Raw genomic sequence first — 26,785 nt, forward strand, 5'->3', positions numbered from 1 at the left:
TACAACCCGCCACAGACCCCGCCGCTCACCCGCCCACAGACCCTCCGCTACACCCGCCACAGACCCCCGCCCGCTACACCCGCCACAGACCCCGCCGCTACACCCGCCACAGACCCCGCCGCTACACCCGCCACAGACCCCGCCGCTACACCCGCTACAGACCCCGCCGCTACACCCGCCACAGACCCCGACCGCTACACCCGCCACAGACCCCGCCGCTACACCCGCCACAGACCCGCCGCTACACCCGCCACAGACCCCGCCACTACACCCGCTACAGACCCCGCCGCTCCACCCGCTACAGACCCCGCCGCTACACCCGCCACAGACCCCGCCGCTCCACCCGCTACAGACCGACCTTAAACGGCTTCTGATAACAACCCTGTCACCACGTCTGAGGGCGAGCGAGGGAAGGGCGCGAGAAGGAGAGAGGGGGGGGGGGAGAGGGAGAGAGAGGGAGAGAGAGAGGGAGGGGGGGGAGAGAGAGGGAGAGAGTGAGAGAGGGAGAGGGAGAGAGAGAGAGAGCGAGAGAAAGAGAGGGAGAGAGGAAGAGAGAGAGCGATGGGGGGACAGAAGGAATGAGCTCTCCTCTTCAAGAAGAAAAAACTAGCATGCCAATGGTACATTATGCACAGTGGATTAGGTTTGGAGCTATGACTTTATCTATGATTTATCTGATTCATGTTAATTTGGAACGTGGAACAGCCTAAAAATAGCCAGCAACTGACTATTGATGTATAACGCAAATAAAGTTTAAACGAAAGTATCCCATAAATTAAAGCTAAACAGTGTTTTCATACTGCGTGCAGAAATATTTATGAGCGCTAGGAAAATCTAAAAAAAAGTCAGGCACCTTTCTCAAGGGTACAATGGCAATGCCCCCCTACTGGGAATTAAACCCGCAACCTCTGCATGACTAGTACACTTCCCTGAGCATTGCACCATGCTAGCAACCACACTATATAATAAACGACACTGACAGTGCAAAATAAATAGCAGTGGAAGAAAAAAAAAAACAACGGCGGTGTAAGATAAATAACACTGAACAGAGTAATGGACACTGCGTACACATGAATCAGCACGGGGAGTTCCAGGACAGGAAAACCAGACTGCGAGCGGCTCTGAAAGAGGGAAGCCATCGGTAGCTACTCTTACGGAGAACACGTTGTGTAGATCTGTGTGAAGTGGACCCCGATTGGCACTGTGTGAACAAAGAATGCACTGGAAAAATGGTGTTGGCTTAAGGCAGGGGTGTCCAATCTTATCTGAAAAGGGCTGGTGTAAGTGCAGGTGTCTGTTTCAGCACAGCACTGAGACACCTGATTCTACTTTTCAAGATCTCGATTGGAGACCATGCTTAGTTAATAAGCTGAGCTAAAACTAGAAACCTGCATGCACACCAACTCATTTTGGATAAGATTGGACACCCCTTTCAAGGAGGCAGAGGGGCGTGTCTGTGGGGTATGTGGGTACTCTCACCTGGTGTGTGTGACTGCGGTCACTGACGGTTCTGGCTGCTGACTGGTCCATGCTGAACTCTGACCTGCAGCTGTGACCTCTGGCCTTTGCTCCTGTGCAAACAGAGGGGGCGGGGTCTGAGCAAAAGCATCTGTGGGCCAATTTCAGCCCTAATTTCAGCTACCCTGTCAATCAGCTCTTAACTTAAGGCAACATTACACTTTTCCTACTTATTTCAGAAATTTCGTTTTTTTGTGATTCTGAACCTACCAAACTGTGGAGAAAAAATAATATTTTGTGCTTTTAATTGCTAGGCAAAGTTAAGGACCAACGATGATTGAATCCCTGCCTCAGACATTTCCCACCACATTTGAGCCAAGGGTAAAAACCTTCAGACGAATGTTACATAACCGGACTGTGTTACAGTTGACAGGGATTATGCTACAGCAAGAAAAGAAAGAAATGGTTTCACAGCACACAGACCTAGATGATATGAACTTTGATATGAACTTCAATATATGAGCTATGGACAACAAAATAGTACTGAATTCCTCCTTCAAAGCATGAGCGTTATAGAGATATTACACATTAATAGACATCATATGAGATATATCTCTAAGAAATATCCCCATGGATATGATAGGATGACGGCTAGAATAGAGTCAACCTGCACCATCACTTAAAAAAGACAGAAGCTTTCATGAGTGAACCCTGCACCTGATTGGTCCATGCTGAACTCTGACCTGCAGCTGTGACCTCTGACCTCTCTTCCTGTGAGACGGAAAGGACAAGCCCTAAGTGAGATGGCATAGGCATAGAGCATTTTCCTCCTGATGATAAACTCATTTCTTCCCCTGATGTTCACTTCAACGTCCTCCAGTCTGTTCCCCGAAAACGAAACCTGCACAGGCATCTCACGCACCCCGTGTTTATTACTTACGACCGAGATTATGCAGCAAGCGACGAAGGACACGCTCACACACCAACCTGAACACGACATGAACCACAGACGGTAAATTTAAACCAATTTCCACCTTCGAAGCGCAGACTTTATAGAGGGAGATGTTACAAATAAATTACATGCAGTAAACACGTCAAAAAAATGCCCTTCAGAAACTGACAAAGGACAATACAATCAAACCGCACCACGCACTGAAACAGACAAGACGCATTTGCAGGTGAAACCCGGCACCTGCAGAAGTGATTCATCTTATTCTTCTCCCTGACACATTCAGGAAGGCCCAGGGTGCCCTTGCACAGGCTGACGGGAAATATTTTTATGAGCTCCTGCGCTCCTCGGCTCGGCGATAACCCGCTGAGGATCCTCGCGGTACGCAGATCAGCCAGGCGGGGAGCTGCTCATCCAGCCCCTTCCGCTGTTCGCCGCGCCTAGGCTGTCAGTCAGGTTACCGTGGATTCCTCAGTCACAGCCTTGCAGGAGTGCGAAAGGTCTCGGGCTTGAAGGATTCCACGGGTCACGTCAGGGCAGGAAGTCCGCCCCGGCTGCGTGGTTTCCTGTGGGAGTCTGTCTGTCTGTCTGTCTGTCTGTTTGTCTGTCTCTCTCTCCGTACAGCTGCTGGTCTCTGATCAGCTGTGGCCCACGTGCAGCTCGCGCTCGGAAAGGCGGACATCTGAGCAGCAGACGTCTGCGTGAGAGGGGCTCGCGACGGGAAATACTTATTTCACAACTGGACACGATAAGCGCTTCATAAGTCACTTCACGCTGGGAGGGCACACAAAAGCAGCGCCATAAACGCTGTCCGTGTGAAGTGGGCTGCGGGACAGAATTCCCGTTATTTCTTGTTTTCTGCTATGATCCTTCCCCTCTGTAGGAGGCAAGAGCTCAGCCTGGAGAAATGCACTGTGGCATCTGGTTGTGTGTGTATGTGTGTGTGTGTGTGTGTGTGTGTGTGTGTGTGTGTGTGTGTGTGTGTGTGTGTGTGTGTGTGTGTGTGTGCGTGTCAACCCGAACCTCGTGTTTCGCAGTAGAGAACAAAGCGTGTTAATTGGCTGAGGCCAGTCAGTGACTGACAGCTCGCTGCGGCTCCGCCCATTACGGGGTTCATGAGGGTACGATTACCGGTGTCGCCGGGACCGGAGATGACCGGGTCAGACGCGACCGTCCGAGATCGTAAATCAAGTCGCGGCCTCAGCCACCGAAGACGGTCTCCAGCGCCACATCAGGTGTTTGATGACTTCCTCCAAAAAATCTGTTTCCTGCGTTTGCTTCCCTGCCGGACTTCAGCCCATCTGCTTTCACCCTTTGAAGAGCAGGGCTTTTAGAATGTTTTAGAGTTCTAGTGTTCTAGAACTCCACTGCTTTCTGTCACCAGTAGCGACTGTGACATCAGCATTAGAATGTTCAGTTAACAACATTCTAGTCACATATTTGTGACCTCACACTGTAAACTTCAAGGCTTGAAGGGTTAAACGGTCAGATCTGTCATCCCTCTTCTCTGTCTAAATGAGGTAGAGAAAACTCGACGGATGAAATTTGGGGCCCCCCCGGGACGGCACTGTTTGCTCTGAGGAGGGTGCCGCGGGGCGACAGGCCTTGTTTTGGGGGGGTTTCTGGGGGTGAGGTAGAGGGGTGGCGCCAGGGGCCCCTGTGTGCTGTAGCTCACTGAGCTGAGGCAGGCCGGAGACTGGGGGAGGAGAGTGGTGGGGGGGTGGGGGATTGCAGTGACGGTGTTGTATTTATGAACCCAAAACCTAGGGGGAGGGCAGGGGAGTGGGGGGACTGGGGGGGGGGCATGGTTGCGTGTATGAGGGACATGTAGAGTTCACCAGAGAGAGGCACATCTGTCCTCAGAAAGGTGCTCCTCTCTGTTCATAAGATCCTCTCCACAGAAGGCTGTGCTGGGACAGGGACCGGCCTGTCTTTACAAACATCAGACTCCACTGTGGATCTTCAGAAACCACGGAAACAAAGGAGCAATGACACACCCCAATCACACACACACACACACACACACACTATGGTGAACCAAAAAAATTTTGGGTTCAGTTACAATATGTTGTGGCCTCGTTATAAAGAGATGGTTGTATTTTATTAAGTTCTTAATGAAATTAAATGCACTCCAGCACATGCAGTTTCCCTCCTCTCTAGGGTAACACTCTTTAATTCTGCTCATGATTTCCTATATTTGGGAAAATCCTGCCTGATTACAACACTGGGGATGTTTTTAATATGCGGGAAGGCTAATAAAGAAACCTAAGGGTTCCTGTAAATATCCTGCTTAGGACGTCTGACTCATAGCCCATAATGAGAGGGCCGGTTAAAAAGGCCTGTCTTTGGGACTACCGCCAGAGGAACGCTCAACTTCCTCCCTTACATGTGCAGGGGTGGGGCGTCGTTGGGACAGGGTTACCTGCAGCCTGGCCGACTCATTGGCCCACCACTCCTGGAAGTCCCTCTGCACTTTGACCTTTGCCCTCTCCAGCAGCAGCTGCAAGTGCTCTATCTCCGTCTTCAGGGCCTTCAGGCGGCCGAAGGTGCTCTTATAACTGACGACGAGAGATCGAGAGAGAGAGAGAGAGAGAGAGAGCGAGAGAGAGAGAGAGAACCATTAAACTCTGCAGACCAGGAGTGCATGCAGCACAGAATAACAGAATATACCAGCACAGGAACAACTGTACACAGCCATGTAAACATGTGCAATACACTACAAAACAGAGAGCAGCAGACTGCGCCATTGTCAGGGAATCAACAAAAACTCACTAGATGACATGGATCTGGTTTTACAATTTTTACTGTAAGGGACCACACCCAGAAGTTTATATGCGTATAACATGAAATAATGTACTCTTGTGTAAATTGTCCTGGATTGGTGGGGCAGATATAAATATTTTAACTGCCATCTCTTTCTCTCTCACACACACACACACACACACACACATCTCACCTTATCTTCTCCCGCTCGATCTGCTCACACAGTCTCTCCTCCACAGGGTCCGGCTCCACTGGCTCTGTAGTGCCCTCAGTCACCCCTAGAGGGCACACAACAGTCAAGTTATATTGGGGAAAGGCACATTTTGTGTGTGTGCGTGTGTGCTTCTGTGTGTGCTGTGTGTGCGCTGTGTGCATGCGTGTGTGTGTGTGTGCATGCGTGCTTGTGTGTGTCGGAGAGTGTGCGTGTGTCTGCATGCGTGTGTGTGTGTGTGTGGGTGCACATTTAGCTATTTTCGTAGTGTGAGCGGTAAGAATCGCAATAAAACAGCAATCCAGCAAAATGAAACACCTGAAACGACATCCCCGGCCCTCCTCCGTACGGCGAGGACGGGTCATCCGTCTCCTTGACAACCGCCCTCAGACCGTGCCCGAGGGCGACGCCGCTCCAAAAAGCGGCGGATCGGGGTCCCCCCTGGCTGCCAGAATCCGCCGTCGCCGACGTCCGCCCGCGGCGAAATGAGGTGCGTGCACGCGACGGGCGAGACCGCAGAGAGAGAGAGAGAGAGAGAGAAAGAACGCCCGCAAGAGCCGAGGAGAGAGAGAGAGAGAGAGAGAGAGAGAGAGAGAGAACGCCTGCAAGAGCCGAGGAGAGAGAGAGAGAGAGAGAGAGAGAGAGAGAGAGGCACCTAAAAAACCAGGGGCGCGCCGAAAAAAAAGAAACCGCGTCGATCGGGCCAAGTTCCCAGAAGACCCCTCTCTCTCTCTCTCACTCCATCCCTCATTTCTGAATGGAAACAGCAGCCCGGAGGACTGCGGCCGCGGGGAGTAACGGCGTGCCGCTGACGGCTCCGGCACGTTGGCCTGCGCTCGCGTGCCCCCTTCACCGCGGCGGCTAGCTCAGCCACAGCGGCGCACGAATCGGTGGCCCAGCGGTTTAGACCCTGTGCCCCTGCAGCCTCACCCCGGGCCCCCAGAACACTACATCAGTCTCCGGGACGTCTCGTCTTCCCTCTCCGCTGAGCCTCACTGGGACGTCTGAGGAGGGCGGCGGATAAATCGGCCGCTGGTTAATAAACATACGGCGCGGTGGAAACAATGCTAGCGCTGAGTCCTGTGTGAACACAGAGCACTGCGCCAGGCGTCCTGTCCAACGCCACCGCGGCACGCTCTCACAGACCTGTGACACATCTGACTGCAGACACAACAACACACGCATGCACGCACAAACACACGCACACATACGACCACACACGCACATATACACACACGCACGCATACACACACACCCACACACATGCACACTCACGCGCTCACATACACACACACATGGCCACACACGCGCACACACCCACACATGCACACACACACACACACACTCACACACTCACACACACACACACGCACGCACACATATACACAAACCCACCCACACGCATGCAGGCACATACACACACACACACACACACGCACACGAATACACACACACGGCCACACACGTGCACACACCGACACACACGCACGCACACACTCATTAACAAACACACGGAGCTCTGTCTCACTTTACTGGTATGTCTGTGAGTAGAAATGTAAAGCTAGTATTTCATTCCAATTTGTGGCATGAAGCGCTGGCACGCAAGTGGCAGTAGCTGGGGGTGTCATTCTGAAAATATTCGGTCATGTTTTTCTTATTTCACTCCTAATTTCTCCCCATTTGGAACGTCAGACTGCGTTGGTAAGATGAGCTTCTCACGGCAGCTCCCTCAGTCGAGTGAGGAGAGGCAGAGACAAGCGTGCCTTCAGCGCGACGTGTTCTGCTTCGAGACAAACCTCACATTGCATTACGTTACAGGCATTCAGCAGACGCTCTTATCCAGAGCGACTTACGCAACTTTTTACATAGCATACCATCCATTTACACAGCTGAAGCAATGCAGGCTAAGTACCTTGCTCAAGGGTACAACAGCAGTGTCCGACCCGGGTATCAAACCTGTGACCTTTAGTGTTACAAGACTACAAATGTATGCACGGTACCATGCACATGTATGCAATCGTGTTCCATCAACAGGTTGCAAACAGAAACTCTGCCAACATAGAACCCTGGGGTGTAATAATTATTTGGCTGGACCGCAACAGCGGGGCCAGCCCTACAAACACAAATGTCTGTGACCGAGTGACTGAGTGATGAAGTTACACCATTGGTCGGCCGTGTGATGAAGTTACACCATTGGTCGGCCGGATTGCGTGTGTTAGGTCCAGCCATGTACTAGGTTTTAACCTGGTCTTGTTTGATGTTGGCGTATGACAGTGTGATCGGAGCTGTAACGTTGCGCTCAGTGACGCAGGATTTAAACGGACAGACAGACTGAGGCTCCGATTCATTCGTTCGTTTGATCTCGTCTGATGGCGGCGTAAATAACACGGGAAGCTCAAGTGTCGGGGCAGCTGGCCGCCAGCTCCGATCGGACTTCCTGTGATCCGTGCGGGACGGGAAACGAAACCGGAGGAAGACAGAATACACAGAATCCTGCGGGGCCCGGTGTCAGGCCCAGAGTCGGGTTTGGACTTCTGATCTGTTGGCTGCTCTTTTTGGGGCAGATGTTGGAGCGTGTTTGAGTGTGCTGTCACAGAGGACAGGCAGGACAGCTGTCTCTGGCTCCGTCCGTGGTAGTGGGATGACTGACAGCTCAGATTCACAGTGCAATATCCTGGACTTCAGGCTCCAGGGATCAAGTATGGCAGGTGTGTTACAGTGAGGACATCACATACACATACACCCACACACACCACGTATGCAATCCACACATCTCTCACCCACATGCTGATAGAAAAGGCCATATCACCAGGCACATGTTAAGCATGGCTTCCTGGCACAAAGCCTGTCACAGCAGCTGCCCATGAAGATATGAAGAGTACCCAATAGGTACCCATTCTATGGTTACGCAATATGTGTGTGTGTGTGTTAGTGTTAGTGAACACACACGGGGTTAGGGTTAGGTTAGTGTTAGGTTTGGTTAGGTTAGGGTTAGGTTTATGGGTTAGGGTTAAGGTTAGGGTCAGGTACAGGAGGTATGAGGTGTAATGAGACTGTCTGTAAAATACTTACAGTGGGACAGACCTACCCTGAGCCGCAGTCTGCATCCTCCTCTGCTCCAACTGCCTCTTCAGCTCATCTGAGAGAGAGAGAGAGAGAGAGAGAGAGGAGAGATAGAGAGTGAGAGAGAGAGAGAAGAGGGAAGGAGAGAGAGGATGATGGGACAGAGAAAGAGAGATTGCAATAGTGTTATTTGTAATAGGTAAATTTTCATGAAAGCAGTTTAATTCAGACATGCTCTCAGAACAGCACAGTGTTAAATTCCAGCAGTACCCAAGCCACGAGTGTTATGATAATGTTGACGTTAACTTGACCAATCACACGCCACAGTCCCCAGCGATGGGCGGGATCAGACACAAGGTGCTTCTGTTAGCTCAGCCAGGCGAGCCATCACCACAGAGCCCAGATCCGCACGCCCGTCCCCCACAAACACAGACACACTCGCGGCCTGGATCTCTGCTCCCAGCCAGAGACAGCGCACATCCATCACAGCCGCTACGCGCTAACAATTTACAGAGGCTGGCTCAAACAAACACCCTCAGAGCAAACACACACACACATACACACGCACACACACGTATACACACACACACACACACAAGATTTAAAACTTGGAGAAGGTTGGAGCTGTATCAAAGCTGTTGAGGCATTTGACTTTGAGTGAGATTAAACACTCTAACAGCCCCCCAGGCGTACAATGGGGGGGGCAGTTAGCGCCAAGCCGGTGGCAGCAGTACAGAGCGACACATGGACAAATCATCAGTTCTCACTCTTCCTCCCCCCTCCCTCTCTTCCTCCCCCTCTCTATCTCCCTCCCTATCTCCCTCTCTCTCCCTCTCTGGATACAGCCTGGTTCCCTGAAGAGGTAGGGACAGGATGAGTCTGGGGGGCCGGTGAACAGGCTGTCCCCTGGGGCCCCAGGAGGCCCCCGTAGAGGAGAGAGGTTTCGGAGGGAGCGATGCACCAGAGCGGTCCCAGAGAGAACAGGCAGGATGAGGGGAGAGTGTCCGGGGAGGGACGGGATGTGGCGGAGATTTGGGGGGGGGGGGGGGGGGGGTTGCTGGGGGGTTGAATGACTTGCAGATGCATAGTGACAGATTTACGGAAGGGAAGTAGAGGTCCCCCCCCCGGTTCCTGTGGTGGCGGATAGTGGGCGTCATGGAGGAATGGAATCTAATAAATTTGGGACAGTGAAGAGGCGGTGGTGCTCAACGCCCATCCCACTGGAAGAGAAGAGAGGAGCTTCGCAAAACTTTTCCATCAAAGGCCAGGACGTCCCACTGGGGGACTGGAGAGAGAGCATCACCTCCCTCCCCCCCACGCTTATCCATCAGCCCCCACAATGCTGAGCGGCAGGTCCCGATGACAAATGCAGATAAACTACCGGCACAGCTCTCCCCTGCACTGTGGGGACACACACACACACACACACACACACACACACACACATTCTGGAACATTCCCCGTGACCCCGTTCTGTCAAAAAACGCAGCGTCCGCGGGTACTCCGCCAAACGCGGTTCGGCTCCAACGCGCTGCTCCTGTTTAAACCGCGCCAGAGCCGCTGGAGCCTCGTGGCCCCCGCCTGTAACGCCGCCGTAACGCCGCGGTAACGCCGCCGTAACGCCGCGGTAACGCCGCGCTTCGCTCAGGGCCGGGGGCCGGCGCACCTGACCCGACGGCAGACCCGGTTTCGGGGGGGTGCGGAACATGTCAGTTAGCCCAGCGTGTTTGGTTCAGCCCTCAGGTTCAGTTACACAGGCCGTCCGGCTGCTGGTAATGCAGAACAGTCCAAACGGCTGGTGGCGCTCAGTAAACAGACTCAACACTGAAACTGAGAGAGAGAGAGAGAGGGATCACACAGGTACAGAGGGAGGACATAATCGGTGATCTTTCTCTCTAAAAGCCACACTCTCACACACACATACACACACACACACACACAACACAAACATATAGGCAAGTTCAAATACACATACACACATTGCTTTTATACACAAATGGCTAGCAACTCCAAATATGCAAAGACACACACACACACGCACATGCACACACACACACACTCACACACACACACACTCACGCACATGCACACTCACCAACACACCCACACACTCACACACACACTCTCTCCCCCCTAATGGTGCAGATAATCCCTCAGATCCACAGAGACCGTCTCCAGCTGGGCAGCCCTGGGTCAGGTGGAACCAAATTACACCTCCTGACAAAAACCAGGACCCCCACCCCCCCCCCCATTAAAACTCCCCCACCCCGGGGGGGGCGGGCGTGTATAATAAAGCACCGCTAATCTTCAGCTAAATCACCGCCAATGTGCTGCCATAAGGAAAAATAACAGGATTAGGGAACACTCAGAAGAGCCAGCAGAGGGGTCTGGACAGACACAGTGCTGACACAGAGAGAGAGAGAGAGCGCAGGGCAGCGGCTACGCTAGCAACCGCACGTCCGAGCTGCGCTACGCTAGCGTACACCGCCGTTGTTTATCTCCCTGTGGGCTGACCCCCGTGCCGCGGACGGCCGTTCGCGGGTCGGACACCCCCCTTCATCCCCCTCCCCCCCCCCCGCCTGCTGTTAGGTCCCTTGCGTTTGGGACGGGGGGGGGGGTGAGCGTTGGGTCCGAGCCATCTCCTCCGCGGCACAGCTGGACAGGCGCTGCGTAAATTCTGACCCCCCCGGCAGGCCGGCCTCACGCTCTGGGGAGACCACCCCCCCAAACCCGGGGGGGCAGAACGGGGTACTGATGTAACACGGGTAAAAAAAAATAAAAAACCATAAAAAAAAACAAAAGCAGGCTTTATGGGGCACTTAATCTGCTGCAGCGTTCCGTCCTCAAACCCGAGTCGTAAATTCAAGCAAATATTACACTTGGTGGGAGAAAAAAAAAAATTCAGTTTTGACAGTTGTTATAACAGATGGAACTGTGAGGTGGAAGAGAAGGCAGACTTTGTTGCTCTTCGATGAAAATCACTGATAGCAGAGTGACGGGACGGCCTTACTGTATCCTGACTGCTGACTGCAGGGAACAGGCGCTCCATCTCAAAATGTCTAAATTTCTCAGAAACTATTTTGTGTACATAATGAGTGTCACGCAAACTCATAATGTATTTCTCAGTAAAAATGACGTTATTTCTTAGGTGACTCAAGGACAATGAATTGTGATAAGTGTTGGACACTTTGTGTGTGTGTGTGTGTGTGTGAGTGTGTGTGTGTGTGTGTGTGTGTGTGTGGGAGGGGGCTTCAATAAGCGTTAAAATGACTACACTGCAGTTGCAGTCTGGACCCAATATCACACATTCTCTAAAAAGTGCCCGGACAAATATCCCGACCGCGTGGGGAGACACACGAGGGAGCGCGTCGGAGTTCAGCTTCAACGGACGCCGGACGAACGCGTCTGGCTAAGAACGCGATCTCGATTTAAAGCTCTGCCCTTCGGCCGGCTCTCGGAAAGCCAGCCACGTTCACAGGAGAGGGATCTTAAGACAGCCATTCCTGCTGCCGCTGTTGCAACTGCAAGACCTATCTGTCCAGTTCAGCCAAACACAGAAACATTCCTGTTACTGCAAGTAAACAGTTCCTTATTTTCAGTTTAATACAGGAACGCTTTTGCCACGGCTACTGCCGCTGACCCGCATCCCAGTATACAGCATATACGTCTGTCTATCTGTCTGTCCGTGCGTTTCCAGACTAACTCACTCTACCTGCAGCCCATCTGTCAGACCATTCACCGAGAGCCTTTCCGCAGTCTTTCAGCTCTATATCTTTTATTTTTACTACGTCCGGCTGGACAGAGTATGTACCTGAGTTTATACTTTGGCCATATGGAGAAGGTTGAGCGCATAAGATATTGCTTATAAAAAAGAACCACCCCCCTCCCCCCACCCCCCACCAAGGCAAAGTGTGATTGATTGTACTGTCCCCCCAGTGTGTGCCGGTGAACAGCAGGAATACTGCCCTGGACAGGCTTCTTCATGCAGGCTGACGGTTCGAGCTTGCATGGAAACCATACAGAATCAAAGATCCGTATGGAATGAAAGACCCGGACGGAATCAAAGGTCCGGACGGAACCGAGCCTCTCTAATCGTCCCGTGTCCCCAGACAGCCTGGCCCCCCTCCTCTCGGCAGAAGGAAGAGAAGCTGCTCGGAGAGGGAGGGGTCTGCAGTTGCTACGGCGACCCAGAGTTCATCCGCCGGGGTGGTTGGGGGGGTTTATGGTGGCGGGTGGTGGTTTGGCGACGGGACCAGGGGAGGCCTCTCTCCGCTCTTCTCGTCCTGGCGGGGGGGCGGGTCCGCTCCGAGCCCCCCCCCCCCCCCCCACGCCTCGTCCCGCTCCAAACCATCCCACGGGTTCGCCCTCGACCCCATTCAGGGGACCTTCCATCAGCATAAATAACCAGTTTCCAAATATTTACCCATGCCTGTGGTCCTGGGGTTATGTGCGGCAGCGAGAACGAATCTGCTTGCAGCACAAAAATTTAGAATGCACGTGCCCAAAGAAGACTGCGTACATTGGGATGGCAGGTATGCCATCCCGCCAAGTTACGCCTTGGCGGGGGCATACCCCCATACCTATACAGCACCGAGAGTTTGGCACTTTTCAGGGTTCCCCACAGAAATAACCACAACAGCCACAGACACTCAGCCCTTAAAAACATTAAATTCTGTACATTCTGACCCCATTTCAACAGACAGAATTCATAAACAACTTCACATGTCCACACAATAAAGCCCCAAACTAAGGGGATTTTGCGTTTTCTCCTTCTTCTTCTTCTTCTTCTTCTCTTTCTTCTTCTTCTTCTTCTTCTTCTTCTCATTCTTATTTTTCCTGCCGCCTATCCCACTAACAACATGTCTCCCCATTGGACATTTCACTAACACCAGCCAAATCTGCCCTACACAACCCAATCAAAAACGCGCATACACACGCAAAATACCCATACATTTTTATTCTGAAACATTTCCCGTTCAAACAGCTAGTCCGCCTGTGGCCTAGTGGGTAAGGTTACAGTCTTGGAAACATGGGGTCGTAGGTTCAAGCCCAGCTTAGAACACGTTTCTTTAACCTGCTTCAACCCTCACTAATAATTGTCTACTTATCAATTATTGCTTTTGCACCATATTTACCCGCCGTTCACCGTTCAGTTATTAACCGGCTACAATATTGCTAAGCCACATGGATTCAACGGGAGCTCTTCTGTGCTTACTGGCCTGTGTTCTTTAAAACCACCGGCAGGTTTGCTAATGATATTTCACGCATTGCATAGCTATGGCATTAGCTAACGAAGTCACGGCAAATGTATTCCTTTCATTAAAAAGTTACACCAGTTCACCACTGTGCCATTTCTATTAACTATATTTCTTCACTTGGCTACCGTACAAAACTTTCATATCAGCAAACGCCACGTTTCTATTTCTACATTCATGTTACCTCGCTCTGTTCTCTATCTAGCCACATACGCTACAAACAATTACTACTTATGTACATTCTGCAACTCCGCAATTTGAACAGCTAATCCATCCGTGGCCTAGTGGGTAAGGTTACAGGCTTGGGAACACTGGGTCGTATGTTCAAGCCCAGCTTGAAACACGTTTCTTTAACCTGCTTCGATCCTCACTAATAATTGTCTACTACTTCTTAATTATTGCTTTTGCACCATTTCTACCCGCCGTTGACCGTTCAGTTATTAACCGGCTACAATATTGCTAAGATATATGCATTGGGATGGCAGGTATGCCATCCCGCCAAGTTACGCCTTGGCGGGGGCATACCCCCATACCTATACAGCACCGAGAGTTTGGCACTTTTCAGGGTTCCCCACAGAAATAACCACAACAGCCACAGACACTCAGCCCTTAAAAACATTAAATTCTGTACATTCTGACCCCATTTCAACAGACAGAATTCATAAACAACTTCACATGTCCACACAATAAAGCCCCAAACTAAGGGGATTTTGCGTTTTCTCCTTCTTCTTCTTCTTCTTCTTCTCTTTCTTCTTCTTCTTCTTCTTCTTCTTCTCATTCTTATTTTTCCTGCCGCCTATCCCACTAACAACATGTCTCCCCATTGGACATTTCACTAACACCAGCCAAATCTGCCCTACACAACCCAATCAAAAACGCGCATACACACGCAAAATACCCATACATTTTTATTCTGAAACATTTCCCGTTCAAACAGCTAGTCCGCCTGTGGCCTAGTGGGTAAGGTTACAGTCTTGGAAACATGGGGTCGTAGGTTCAAGCCCAGCTTAGAACACGTTTCTTTAACCTGCTTCAACCCTCACTAATAATTGTCTACTTATCAATTATTGCTTTTGCACCATATTTACCCGCCGTTCACCGTTCAGTTATTAACCGGCTACAATATTGCTAAGCCACATGGATTCAACGGGAGCTCTTCTGTGCTTACTGGCCTGTGTTCTTTAAAACCACCGGCAGGTTTGCTAATGATATTTCACGCATTGCATAGCTATGGCATTAGCTAACGAAGTCACGGCAAATGTATTCCTTTCATTAAAAAGTTACACCAGTTCACCACTGTGCCATTTCTATTAACTATATTTCTTCACTTGGCTACCGTACAAAACTTTCATATCAGCAAACGCCACGTTTCTATTTCTACATTCATGTTACCTCGCTCTGTTCTCTATCTAGCCACATACGCTACAAACAATTACTACTTATGTACATTCTGCAACTCCGCAATTTGAACAGCTAATCCATCCGTGGCCTAGTGGGTAAGGTTACAGGCTTGGGAACACTGGGTCGTATGTTCAAGCCCAGCTTGAAACACGTTTCTTTAACCTGCTTCGATCCTCACTAATAATTGTCTACTACTTCTTAATTATTGCTTTTGCACCATTTCTACCCGCCGTTGACCGTTCAGTTATTAACCGGCTACAATATTGCTAAGATATATGCATAATGACTTACCGTCTGTACGTTCAGTTATTGACCGGCTACAATATTGCTAAGCCATATGGATTCAACGGAAGCTCTTCTGTGCTTACTGGCTTGTGTTCTTCTTTAAAACCACCGGCAGGTTCGCTAATGATATTTCAGGCATTGCATAGCTATGGCATTAGCTAACGAAGTCACAGACTGGTAAACCTCACTCACTCACGGCCACCCATGTGCATTTCATGACGCAAATGTATTCCTTTTATTTAAAAGTTACACCAGTTCACCACTGTGCCATTTCTACTAACTATATTTCTTCATTTGGCTACCGTACAAAACCTTAATATCAGCAAATGCCACGTTTCTACATTCCTGTTACCTCGCCCTGTTCTCTATCTACCCACATACGCTACAAACAATTAGTACTTATGTACATTCCGCAACTCCGCAGGTTGAACAGCTAATCCGTCTGTGGCCTAGTGGGTAAGGTTACAGGCTTGGGAACACTGGGTCGCATATTCAAGCCCAGCTTGGAACCTGTTTCTTTAACTTGCTTCGACCCTCACTAATAATTGTCTACTACTTCTTAATTATTGCTTTTGCACCATATCTACCCGCCGTTCACCGTTCAGTTATTAACCGGCTACAATATTGCTAAGATATATGCATTATGACTTACCGTCTGTACGTTCAGTTATTGACCGGCTACAATATTGCTAAGCCATATGGATTCAACGGAAGCTCTTCTGTGCTTACTGGCTTGTGTTCTTCTTTAAAACTACCGGCAGGTTCGCTAATGATATTTCACGCATTGCATAGCTATGGCATTAGCTAACGAAGTCACAGACTGGTAAACCTCACTCACTCACGGCCACCCATATGCATTTCATGACGCAAATGTATTCCTTTTATTTAAAAGTTACACCGGTTCACCACTGTGCCATTTCTACTAACTATATTTCTTCACTTGGCTACCGTACAAAACCTTAATATCAGCAAACGCCACGTTTCTACATTCATGTTACCTCGCCCTGTTCTCTATCTAGCCACATAGGCTACACACAATTACTACGTATGTACGTTCTGCAACTCCGCATTAAAACATTACATTTAAAATCATGATTCACTCATAAGTATAACTACGAGCACTGAACATGAGAAAAACACATTCCTGCAATAGATTGCACACATTATTTACCTGTAATGTAATGTTATTTGACCCTCCACTTCAACAACCAATGTTCAATACCGACTGTTATATATACCATTTGATAAGGAATATAAGCTCGCTCATGGTCACTCCATTTACTTCGCACTATACTCCGTGATCATGTCAACCTTCACCTACATGCCCATTCTGCTAAAAACATATTGTTTCAACTACGGAATTTCGTAATTTCATTTTAATTTCTCTCACACTGTTGTTATTCTCTCATATGCAAAGCCTGCTGGGACATATGCGTCTGCTGCTATTCTCCACTATCATGTTTTCCGGTTCTAGTTTAGCAAAACGGCGAAGAGGATTCCTACCTGCAGATTAGCCTATCAAAATGCCTTATAAACCTTACAAGCACTAAAAGTGCATCTCCACGAAATAACAGACAATGGAGCAGGACAGACGGATAAACCTTACAAACACTAATAGTGCATCTCCACGAAATAACAGACAACGGAGCAGGACAGAAGGCTACACAAGTTGCGACCTAGGGAGTTATAATTCTACGGGCGTGTTGATTATTTTGTCAGTCAAGGCTCGTTGGATGGACGTCAAATCCGTGAGTACATACCATATTCCATCTGCGTTTCTGATGCATTTACGCTTACGCCACTGCATCCTTTCTCACAGCCACTGTTTTACATATATAGCAAACCGAAACTGCTGAACGGTACACGCTCATCAGGCTGTACAGATTCACACAACGATAGCCATAATCCACAACCATTTCTTGCAGGGTCGCATTTCTCACTCTCATAATAAAACGCTTTGCAAAAAGAACTGATATCTCATAAAAAACACGTTTTCAACGTACAAAAATGCCAAGTTACTAAAAAGTATTGATATCAAAATGACGCCAAGTTACGATACTACAAACAATATAGGCTATCTTGCCTCACCGAAATGACATAAGATGTATCTCAAAGCAATGCTACCCAATATTTCCTCAGTTCTTTCAAGTCACTTGGCCCTGTGTTTTCTAATCTTACCATTTCACAATGTCATGCAAACTTTCTGTCAGATCAAAGAGACAAATATTTCGAATTGCCTCATGGAACACATTGAACATTGTACATTGAAATTAATGTATAAATTCATTAATGTACAGAACTGCTGCTGAGCAACGACAGGAAGCACATTTCTCCAGAAAACATGTTTATACTTGCTTCTGAACTGAATTTGAGTACATGTGCAAGTTATTGTATATTTGCTACGTACAATAAATACTGCATGTAAAACACATATTGTACATACATACATAGAGAACTTCTTTATCCGCATGGGGACATTTCCCTGGCAGCATCTTACATTCACATTCACGAACACACTTGTACCAAGAAACATACTATCATTCACGCAACAGAAAGCCTGGGCAGCGAAATACATAGGCCTACATACCAATACAAATTGGACATACACACACCTATTCAATCAATCTTGACTGTGAGAGAGCCATCCACACATATATTTGGCCTGTTCATGTAGTGCATGCTTATACACAGGGCCAAGTGACTTGAAAGAACTGAGGAAATATTGGGTAGCATTGCTTTGAGATACATCTTATGTCATTTCGGTGAGGCAAGATAGCCTATATTGTTTGTAGTATCGTAACTTGGCGTCATTTTGATATCAATACTTTTTAGTAACTTGGCATTTTTGTACGTTGAAAACGTGTTTTTTATGAGATGTACATATACAGCATGCACACTTACATAAACACGTGCACAAATACATACACAAACGCATACATACACAAATAACACGTATGTACACAGTAAAATGTCCAGTGTTAATTCAACTCTTAACAGATAACATTTGGTCCCACTCTGGAATGTGGGCCCAAATGTTACTGTATCTGTTAAGAGTTGAATTAACACTGTCAGAGCTGAATTAACACAGGACACTGTCCTGTGTACATCCATCCATGAATACCAGTGCAGACAGATGTATGACACATACAGAACGCCAGAGCATTCCTCCTTAAACTGACTGGAACTGTTTCCTCTAGGCCTGCACATAATCTTCACAGTCTCCATTCTTCAGAAGGTCGTGAACAGGCGAAGAGTTCAATTCCAACTGGCAACGTTCTCTCAACAGCTCCATAACATTACATAAACCATTTCAAATCTGTGAACATCCTGGATTTGAGAAGAGAAGGTAACTCAATCTCTCTCTCGCTTAAAAAATTTTTTTAATCTGGAAGAAAATTCAACCAACTTCCTGAAGTCGGAGAACGACCCAGAAATGTTCGCAAAATTCCCAGAAATGTTCAGAACGCGTTAAACTAAACCGTCCCGTCCCAAACAGCAGCAGTGGCCATGGCAACAAGCAGGGGTTCAGTACTGGGGTATGACGACCGTGGCTCAGAACGCCAAACCTTCCTTCATTACAGTCGCAGCCACCACAGCCATTTCTGGGTCCAGTTAGGAAGTGAAAGCACATGCAGACCTTTCAGACACCATTATTCCCCGCTGACATACTGTACAGTCTGGACAGGGGTCTGCACGTACCACGACTGTTTTTTTTTACAATGCAAGATAAAAAAATAACAGCGGTCGACATCTTGACTAATTCCGCACCGGAGGGCTCTTTCCAGAGCGAGTGAAATTCCTCGGGTCTCCAGGAATCCTCTTCCTCCAGCGCGGCGCGTGAATAAGAGTGCAGCGTAATGGAGAGCAGACTGATCAACGCGTGCGTTAATAAACAACCCCCCAGCGCACGTGAGCTCAGCGCCGTCGCCAACCAGGAGGCACGCGTTTCCCCTGCCGACGTTTCGCTGGCACGTCACCGACAGGCTCCTTCTACCCATAATGCACTGCGCTCAGTACAGTGCACTCATCTCATAGGTCAGTCAGTCACGGACTGCCGTATGAACCGACGAATCGCTGTTTTCACAATTCTGGCGTGTGTTTGTGTGTGTGCTTATGCGTGTGTGTTTGTGTGTGTGTGTGGGAGAGAGAGACAGAGCTCTGTGTGTGTGTGTGTGTGTGTGTGCATTAGAAGGAGTACTGGCTCTCTGCAGCTGAAACAGGACAGAGGTCCAGTATATTGAGGTGAATAAAAGGTTAATAAGCCAGTCTACCACAGGGCGGGTTTCCAACCTCACGCTTTGGACATTGAACCGTAAGACATCAATCACCTGACCAGTGATGATGGCAGAATAATAAAGAGTTACACATTAATACTCCCAATAGCGTAAAGACATCCGGTGAATAAAATCAGAACAGTGAGCTTAACACGAAAACTACAGCACTCTACCAAGACCACCTGCACACATGACCTCTGGAAAGGGTGAGATCTCATAAATTAAAAAAAACACGTAAAAGTTAAATTGCTAATCATCCACAGTAATATGATTGCTGAGATGGCACAAGGGGGCGATGGTAGCATTTGCTTTGATAAGATATCAATATGCATATATAGCCCTGTTCAAGTGCATAGGGACACAGCCAGAAGGTCAAATCGCTGCACCAAAAGCTAATTAGAAATATAAACAATGCACAGATATACTCCCTATAAATACATGACGATATATGAAGTATCGCTGCGTTTCTATAGATCAGTATGCGCTGTAAAACTAAAAAATGCATGATATGCAAGTTTTATGTAACGCAAAACACGCATAAAATGGCCAGTGGAAATAAGTGAAATATTTTTGTAAGTGAGACCGTATATCAGCGCAGACATTAAAGCACACACAGTACACGTGCTCTGAATGATGTATTTTATCATACGTAGACACACATAACTTTTCGCGAAGTCCAGCCAACGTCGGAGCGACATTCTCCCCCCGAGAACTCCCCGAGAGGGGGACGTTTTTAACGGCCGTCTGCGTTCGGCAGCGAGTCCCAGGCCCCCCCGCGCCCCCGTCCCGGGATTTTACCTTCGGGGGGGGGGCCAAAGGAAATGCCAGCAGCGGGGGGGGGAGGGGGCGGCGTTTACCCCCCCGCCAGGAAACGGCGGCTTCACCGTGCCGTGGCGTGAGCCGGCTTGCGTCAGGCGGGGCGGGAGGATTCGCGGGTGAGCGATCACGGCGACTGCGCCGATCTCGGGCACCGCGGCGGGGGCGGAGCCGTGCCAGTCGCCGGGCGAACGTTGGCGGCAGCCACGCCGTCCCGCCGCGCGGGGTCGAGCGGAAGGCCTCAGGCGAGAGCACACGAACACCAATAACGGCCGTGGTCGTAGGGCCAGAGCGTTCCGCGGTGTTGATTTGGCGGTTTTGGGTTGGTGGGTTGGCCAGGAGCGCCGCGCTCCCTTCGAACAGACGCTTCCCTGACCCGTGGGGGGGGGGGGGGGGGGGGGGGGGGTACCGCCAATACGCTAGCAACAACGCACCGCTAGCAACAACACGCCGCACTCAAGCGAAATCGCACACGGGACCCCCAAGAGGTGTTTACAACCGTCTGCTACGTCTTGGGGTGCCGACAGGGGTGCGGAGTGCAAGGCGTATGGGGGGACTAGGGCACCGAAGCGAGGCTATTGGTTGTTCTCTGCCAGCGCTCCGCCACTTCGTTCTGTTACCAGTGGCCACCTCCCGGATACGCCATTGTTTCCGGGCAATGGGGGGAGGTGGGGTGGTGGTGTGGTGGTGGGGGGGGGGGGGTGGAGGGCGAAGAGGTTAACAGATGCCGTGGCGTTACACGGGGACGTAAATACCGGGACACATCTGGAAAGGAGATCGGGGGGGGAGGGGGGGGCGCTTGTTTCCATAGCGCCACCTCAGCCCATACATCACGCGCGCTCTGACAAATACACCCGTCCCTCCACTTCTGAGAGCCGCTTGGAACGCACGCCGTCCAGCGCGACGAAATTCCAAAGCACGCGCGCTCACCAAGAACAACAGCCGCCGTGCAGGGGGCTTCTGGGAAGGGAGGCTTTACGGGGTGAGAGGGGGGGGTGCGTGGCAGAGGTTTGTACTATCTGTCTCCCCGGTGACCTCTCCCATAATTCTCTGTGAAACTCCGCTGACAGGCCGCAAAAAGCCCCCCGGGGCGCCGTACGCAGTTCTAACGGTGACGAGGGAGGCTCAGGTTACCCTACGACACACCTCTGACGCGTCGGCACGGCGATGACTAATTAGGACCGCTCAGGCCAAACCCGCGGCCAACAGCTACACGCCGCGTTTTCCCATTATCCTCTGCTGCCCGGCGAATGCCCAGGACGGCAATCAGAGCCTCCGCACTCCAGACACCGCACAAACATTATCCTCATCCATCACTCACAGCCGCACGCTGATGTGCTTTAGATACACGCGACGGCGGTGAGGCTTTTCCTCGAAAACTGCGCAGCAAACAAACGGGTCCCTCATCCGTAAATCTGAGGGTTTGAGCGGTAAACAAGTGTTCAAACCCGCTGAGTATCTACTGATTATGAACAGAGCCGATTCTGGTTTCTGCCCAGCGGAACACTGGGCTCAAAACCCAAAACAGACCATTTTAATTGCGTTCTTAACATTCTCTGCCTTTAAAAAATAGCAAGTTGTGTTTAAACCTCACATTTAACTACATTGATACAAAACCTGTGCTTCAACCAACGAGGCTTAGAGACAACCTGCTTCCACTGAAGACTTTATTAACACAAATAGAGCAGCTGGACCGAAGGCTTCTTCTGAGGGATTTCCTCCCTGGACTGAGAACGCTACCGTAACGAGATCCAAAAAACAAAAAGGGTCTGTAAAATAACGAAGTGAGCAAACGTGTCACTGAAGCATGAGCTCTCCCTGGCTTTGAGAGAGAGGATCTCTACGAAGCAGCCAGTTTCCCATCACCACTCAGTTCTCCCTCCAATAACGAAGCTGCAGACGTCCCAGGACAAGGAATTATGGGAAACCAGTATCGTACCGAGCCAATCAGGATGTAGCAAACCCTGTGATCGCATTCGGAGGCAGAGGGCGGTGCTAAAACTAACAGCGCTGTCAACAAACAAAAATTGTTTATGAAACACCGCCCTGAAAAGTGCTGATTAGACAAAGCAGGAAGGAAGGAAGGAGGGAGGGAGACGGAGAGAAAGAGAGAAAGAGAGAAGAGGAAGCCGCAGACCGCGGCTCGTTAGCGCTGGTCTTGTCGTGGGCGTCCCGGTTCGCCGGGTTCGCGGGAGACGCGCGACTCGCGCTGCGGAAGTGAAACCGCCGCTGCTGCGTAAACACCGTAACAGCATTCTAACATGAGCAGGGGATGATGGGATACACGCGCGCTCAATAAACGCTCTCTCCCTCCGCCCCTGGGAGGTTCCTCGACCGCTGCGGCACGCTGCTGAACGGCGTGGGCGTCCGTAGGGGAGCAGTCTCAACGGGCTCCTGCTCGGACGAGCCTTCAGACGGCAGAATCGAGTCAAACCGTCGAGACACCTCAGCGACATCGACAGGCACCTCAAAGTCACCTGAGGAGGCACCTGTGAGTCCCAGGAACATGAATAAATGAAACTCCCATAAATAATACCCCCTCCCCCCTCTGAAAGCAGGACAGGCTTCAGCACCAGAGAACTGCAGTGTGAAAGCAGGCTCAGATAGGGGTGGTGGTAGGGGTGGGTGGGGGGGGGGGGGGTCAGGGGGAAGGGTTGGCGGTATTTCTGACCGCAGAAGGCTCCTCAACCCCAGGCGCCTGGCAGCGGAGGCCTACCTGTCAGGGACGTGACGCAGAGAGAGAGAGAGCAGGACGAGATCAGTAACGGAACGCCAGCTCGCTAACGGAACGCTTGTAAAACAAAGGCGCCAGTCCGGGCCGGAAAAACACGCGGGGGGGGGCCCGGAAAGCAGCAGCAGCCTGGAAAACAGACCCTCCTGTGCTGGGACCGGGGGCCCGGAATGTGCTGACGGCTGGTTCCGCGGCCCGCTCTGGGGGGGGGGGGGGGGGTTCACCCGGCGCGGACCCGTTCGTTAGTGGCGGCGGGACCGGCAGGGGGAGGAGTCTCTGGGATTCGGCAGGGTAAAAAACACAGAAGGGGAGCGGAGCCTGTTCTTCATTAGCTTTCTGTTATTTACTCACTGTTTTGGAAACGAGGGAGAGACGGGACTGACAGATGCCTGCTTGCTGTTCACTGCATGTCCTGAGTGATCATTCCATTTTAGACACACACACACACACACACACTACTTCCTCAGAGTGTGCCTCGACCTGTCCATGACTCACCCAAGAACTGCTCTGCTGCACTAAAGTTAAGAGCTATCTGTGACTTTTTTTCTGAACAAGACTTTTTACAGCAGCATTATCGAGCACTCTGCTGCTCGTAGTGTAGCCCTGCGGGGCAGATCTCTAACAGAGCTCTGGCTTTGGCTCTAACTGAAAGATAATCACGCTGCTCCCTGTCCTCCAGGTGTGTGTGTGTGTGTGTGTGTGCGTGTGTGTGTGTGTGAAAGAGCACACCAGCACTCTGATGCCCGTAGTGTAGCCCTGCGGGGCAGATCTCTAACAGAGCTCTGGCTTTGGCTCTAACTGAAAGATAATCACGCTCCTCCCTGTCCTCCAGGTGTGTGGAGCAGGCCCTGAGTGTGTGTGTGTGTGTGTGTGAAAGAGCACACCAGCCCTCTGCTGCAGGTGGGCAGAGGTATCGAGATATCAGGATTCCTCTTCCTGCGATAGGGGGGTCCCCCAGCGAGATTGGTCGGGGTTCTCAGTATGCTGGATGCTCATTGGCTGCTTACAGGAAACGGTGAAGCACTTACTGACTCGGCCTCTGGCCTCGTTCACCTGCTCCCCGAGCGCCTTCGCTTCAGCATACCTGAGAGAGAGAGAGAAAGAGGGGTGAGGGAGATAGAGAGAGACAGGGGAAGAGAGAGGGAGAGGGGGAGAGAGAGGGAAGAGAGACAATGGTAGATCGTCAGGGGAACACTGAGAAAAGCTTATGGGATGAAAGCCAGGGTGTACAGTGACTCGGTCAAACAGACATAAACCAGAGACAGGGCCATCTGCGAAAATGCGCAAGGGACATCCAGACAATCTAAAGACCAAGCGCACAACACGCTATCCTCTCACAGTGACCCGGGGGCTGAGTGCATGCGCTAGCTCTCTGAATAAAGAGAAAACGCAGAGACACAGGTGAGATGCCCTCAATAATCATATACTATACCCCTAACACCCGAAACACTAAGCTCTGCCTGAACACCAAACTCACTCTATAACCCTAACACTGACCCTTAACAGAATACTCACTGAACACTGGCACTTGAGAGAACACTCACTGAAGACTGACCCTTAACAGGACACTCAAACTATACTCTTAACAGTGACCTGAACAGGACACCCACTGTAGATCTTTAGCACACGGCCCTGTCACTCACTTTAGAGCGGGACCCTCGGTATAATCCCCTAGCACTGACCCTTATGAAAAACACTCACTGAACACTCAACACTAAGCTCTACCTGAACACCATACTCACTCTATACCCCTAACACTGGCCCTTAACAGGACACTCACTGAACAGTCACTGAACACAGGCACTTGACGCCCACCGTAAACGTTTAACACACTGCCCTGTGAAAGGCCACTCTCTTCAGAGAGGGACACTCCGGGTAAACCCCCAGCACTGACCTCTGTTTGAGCAGCACCTTGTTGTCCTCGACGACCAGGCAGTCCTCGTGCTCCTTCCTAAAAATGTCAAACGCCTCCTGGCGTCCCGCTGAGAGCTCGGGGCCTGAGGGGAGAGAGGAGCGCCGGGGGGGGGGGTCAGGGGGGTCAGACCGAACCGCAGGACGGGGTGCAGTGAGCGCGGGGAGCGGGTCGGCCCGCGCATCGCCACGGAAACAGACCCTCAGCATCAGCGGGATTTGCGCCGCTGCGTTCCCCCCGTGGGAACCCCCCGCTCCTCGGGCCGTCGGCCCCCTGAGTCAGCGGGGGGGGGAACGGCATCCTGGGCCGTCCCGCTCCAGACGGCGCGGGCACGGGTCTGCCACGCAGATGGGAACGCTGGAACCGAGCCCAAAAACGTGCGCCACCCCACCCCACGTCTCCACGGCTACCAACCCGTTGCTCCCAACAGGCCCAGCATGCTTTAATCATCAGCAATATTTAAAATAAAACAAAATAATAGCGCACAGAACACGGCCGGCTGTTCAGATTGGGATCACATCAGCAGACGCTTCATTATCTTCGCGGACAAAGCGTCCTCCATTAATCAGTGAATGGGCGTGTGGGGTATGGTGGACAGACGGGGGTGAGACAGGAGGCATGGCTGTCTCATAAAAATACCAGTTTGTTCCCTTGTTTGTTTGTTGACTCAGTTATTTGTCACGCAAAGCCTGGTAATTATTTGCATTTTTTAATTAATTCTTCAGATAGGACATAATGAGTGTGGTGTTGCCATGACAGCATCAGTGTTTCCACACAGCTACTCCAGACATAGACCACAGATACCACAGGCAAACCAGATACTCAACTCCACCTTTCCTCCTAGATTTCTGCTGGTAACAGGAGTTTCTGGTGCTATATTATCAGAACAGTGGTCCTCAATCCTGGTCAGGAGAGCCACAGGGTCTGCTGGAGCTTTTTTGTCACTCAGCACTTGAGCAGCACAGAAGTTGATCAGTTTAAAGCAGTCAATTACACAGCTAACTCAGGTCATCTGGTTTCTTGGGTCAGAGTCGGTTCCTGATCTTAAAGCAATAGTCAAACTTTTTGGTAAAATTTGCTCACTCAGAGTTAGACGATAAAATGCATACCAATTTCATCTCTGTGCATCCAGCACAAAAATATTAGACAATACCTATGGGCTGTATGCTAACTGTGCTACTTCAATGAATGCCTGCAGATGGATGTTAGCTCATAGCTGGACAATAAGATTCAAATTGGTATCAATCTTATCGTCTATGGGTATGGCAGCCAAAAAGTGAACTTCCCAAAACTATTCCTCTAAGGCGAAAACACAAACACAGCAGACCCAGTGGCTGTCCAAGACCAGGATTGAGGATCACAGGTATAGACCACCCGTTACAGTATTATCCTTGGTCACTCTCTGTAGTGAATTTTCTAGAAAATGTATCAAACAGGAATTTTTCAGTTTCAGGCAAGACTTTCCAATGTTAAGAAAATGAAGCTGAATATCTGGTGAGTCTTTGGTTAGAGACCCCCGCCCTTCGCATTATGACACGTTTAGTGCTCCGCATGACCACACCCACCGCAAGCTTCATATTAGCGTCTGAGATCTTCACGACCATTGGAAGCACGTGTCAGCACCTAGCAACCAGAAACCGTAACGACCTTAATGGGAGAAAACCGCT

At 50.3% G+C, this 26,785-nt stretch overlaps 1 protein-coding gene across 2 annotated transcripts in view; it reads right to left on the reverse strand.

Annotated features, from left to right (window-relative positions):
- The window catches only part of kif6 (kinesin family member 6), a 92,360-nt gene that overhangs the window by 7,369 nt on the left and 58,206 nt on the right, over nt 1-26,785 (reverse strand). The window contains exons 14-20 of one of the 2 annotated variants that reach the window (XM_064302045.1): nt 25,101-25,203; nt 24,235-24,290; nt 8,470-8,520; nt 5,364-5,448; nt 4,830-4,965; nt 2,176-2,229; nt 1,480-1,571 (exon numbers count right to left, since the gene is read on the reverse strand). In XM_064302045.1, the coding sequence (XP_064158115.1) occupies nt 1,480-1,571; nt 2,176-2,229; nt 4,830-4,965; nt 5,364-5,448; nt 8,470-8,520; nt 24,235-24,290; nt 25,101-25,203 (577 nt within the window). The remainder of the gene's footprint in view (nt 1-1,479; nt 1,572-2,175; nt 2,230-4,829; nt 4,966-5,363; nt 5,449-8,469; nt 8,521-24,234; nt 24,291-25,100; nt 25,204-26,785) is intronic. The other variant, XM_064302124.1, reaches the window with a different exon arrangement.

Source organism: Anguilla rostrata, chromosome 1 (assembly GCF_018555375.3).
Source record: "Anguilla rostrata isolate EN2019 chromosome 1, ASM1855537v3, whole genome shotgun sequence".
Lineage (NCBI taxonomy): Eukaryota > Metazoa > Chordata > Actinopteri > Anguilliformes > Anguillidae > Anguilla > Anguilla rostrata.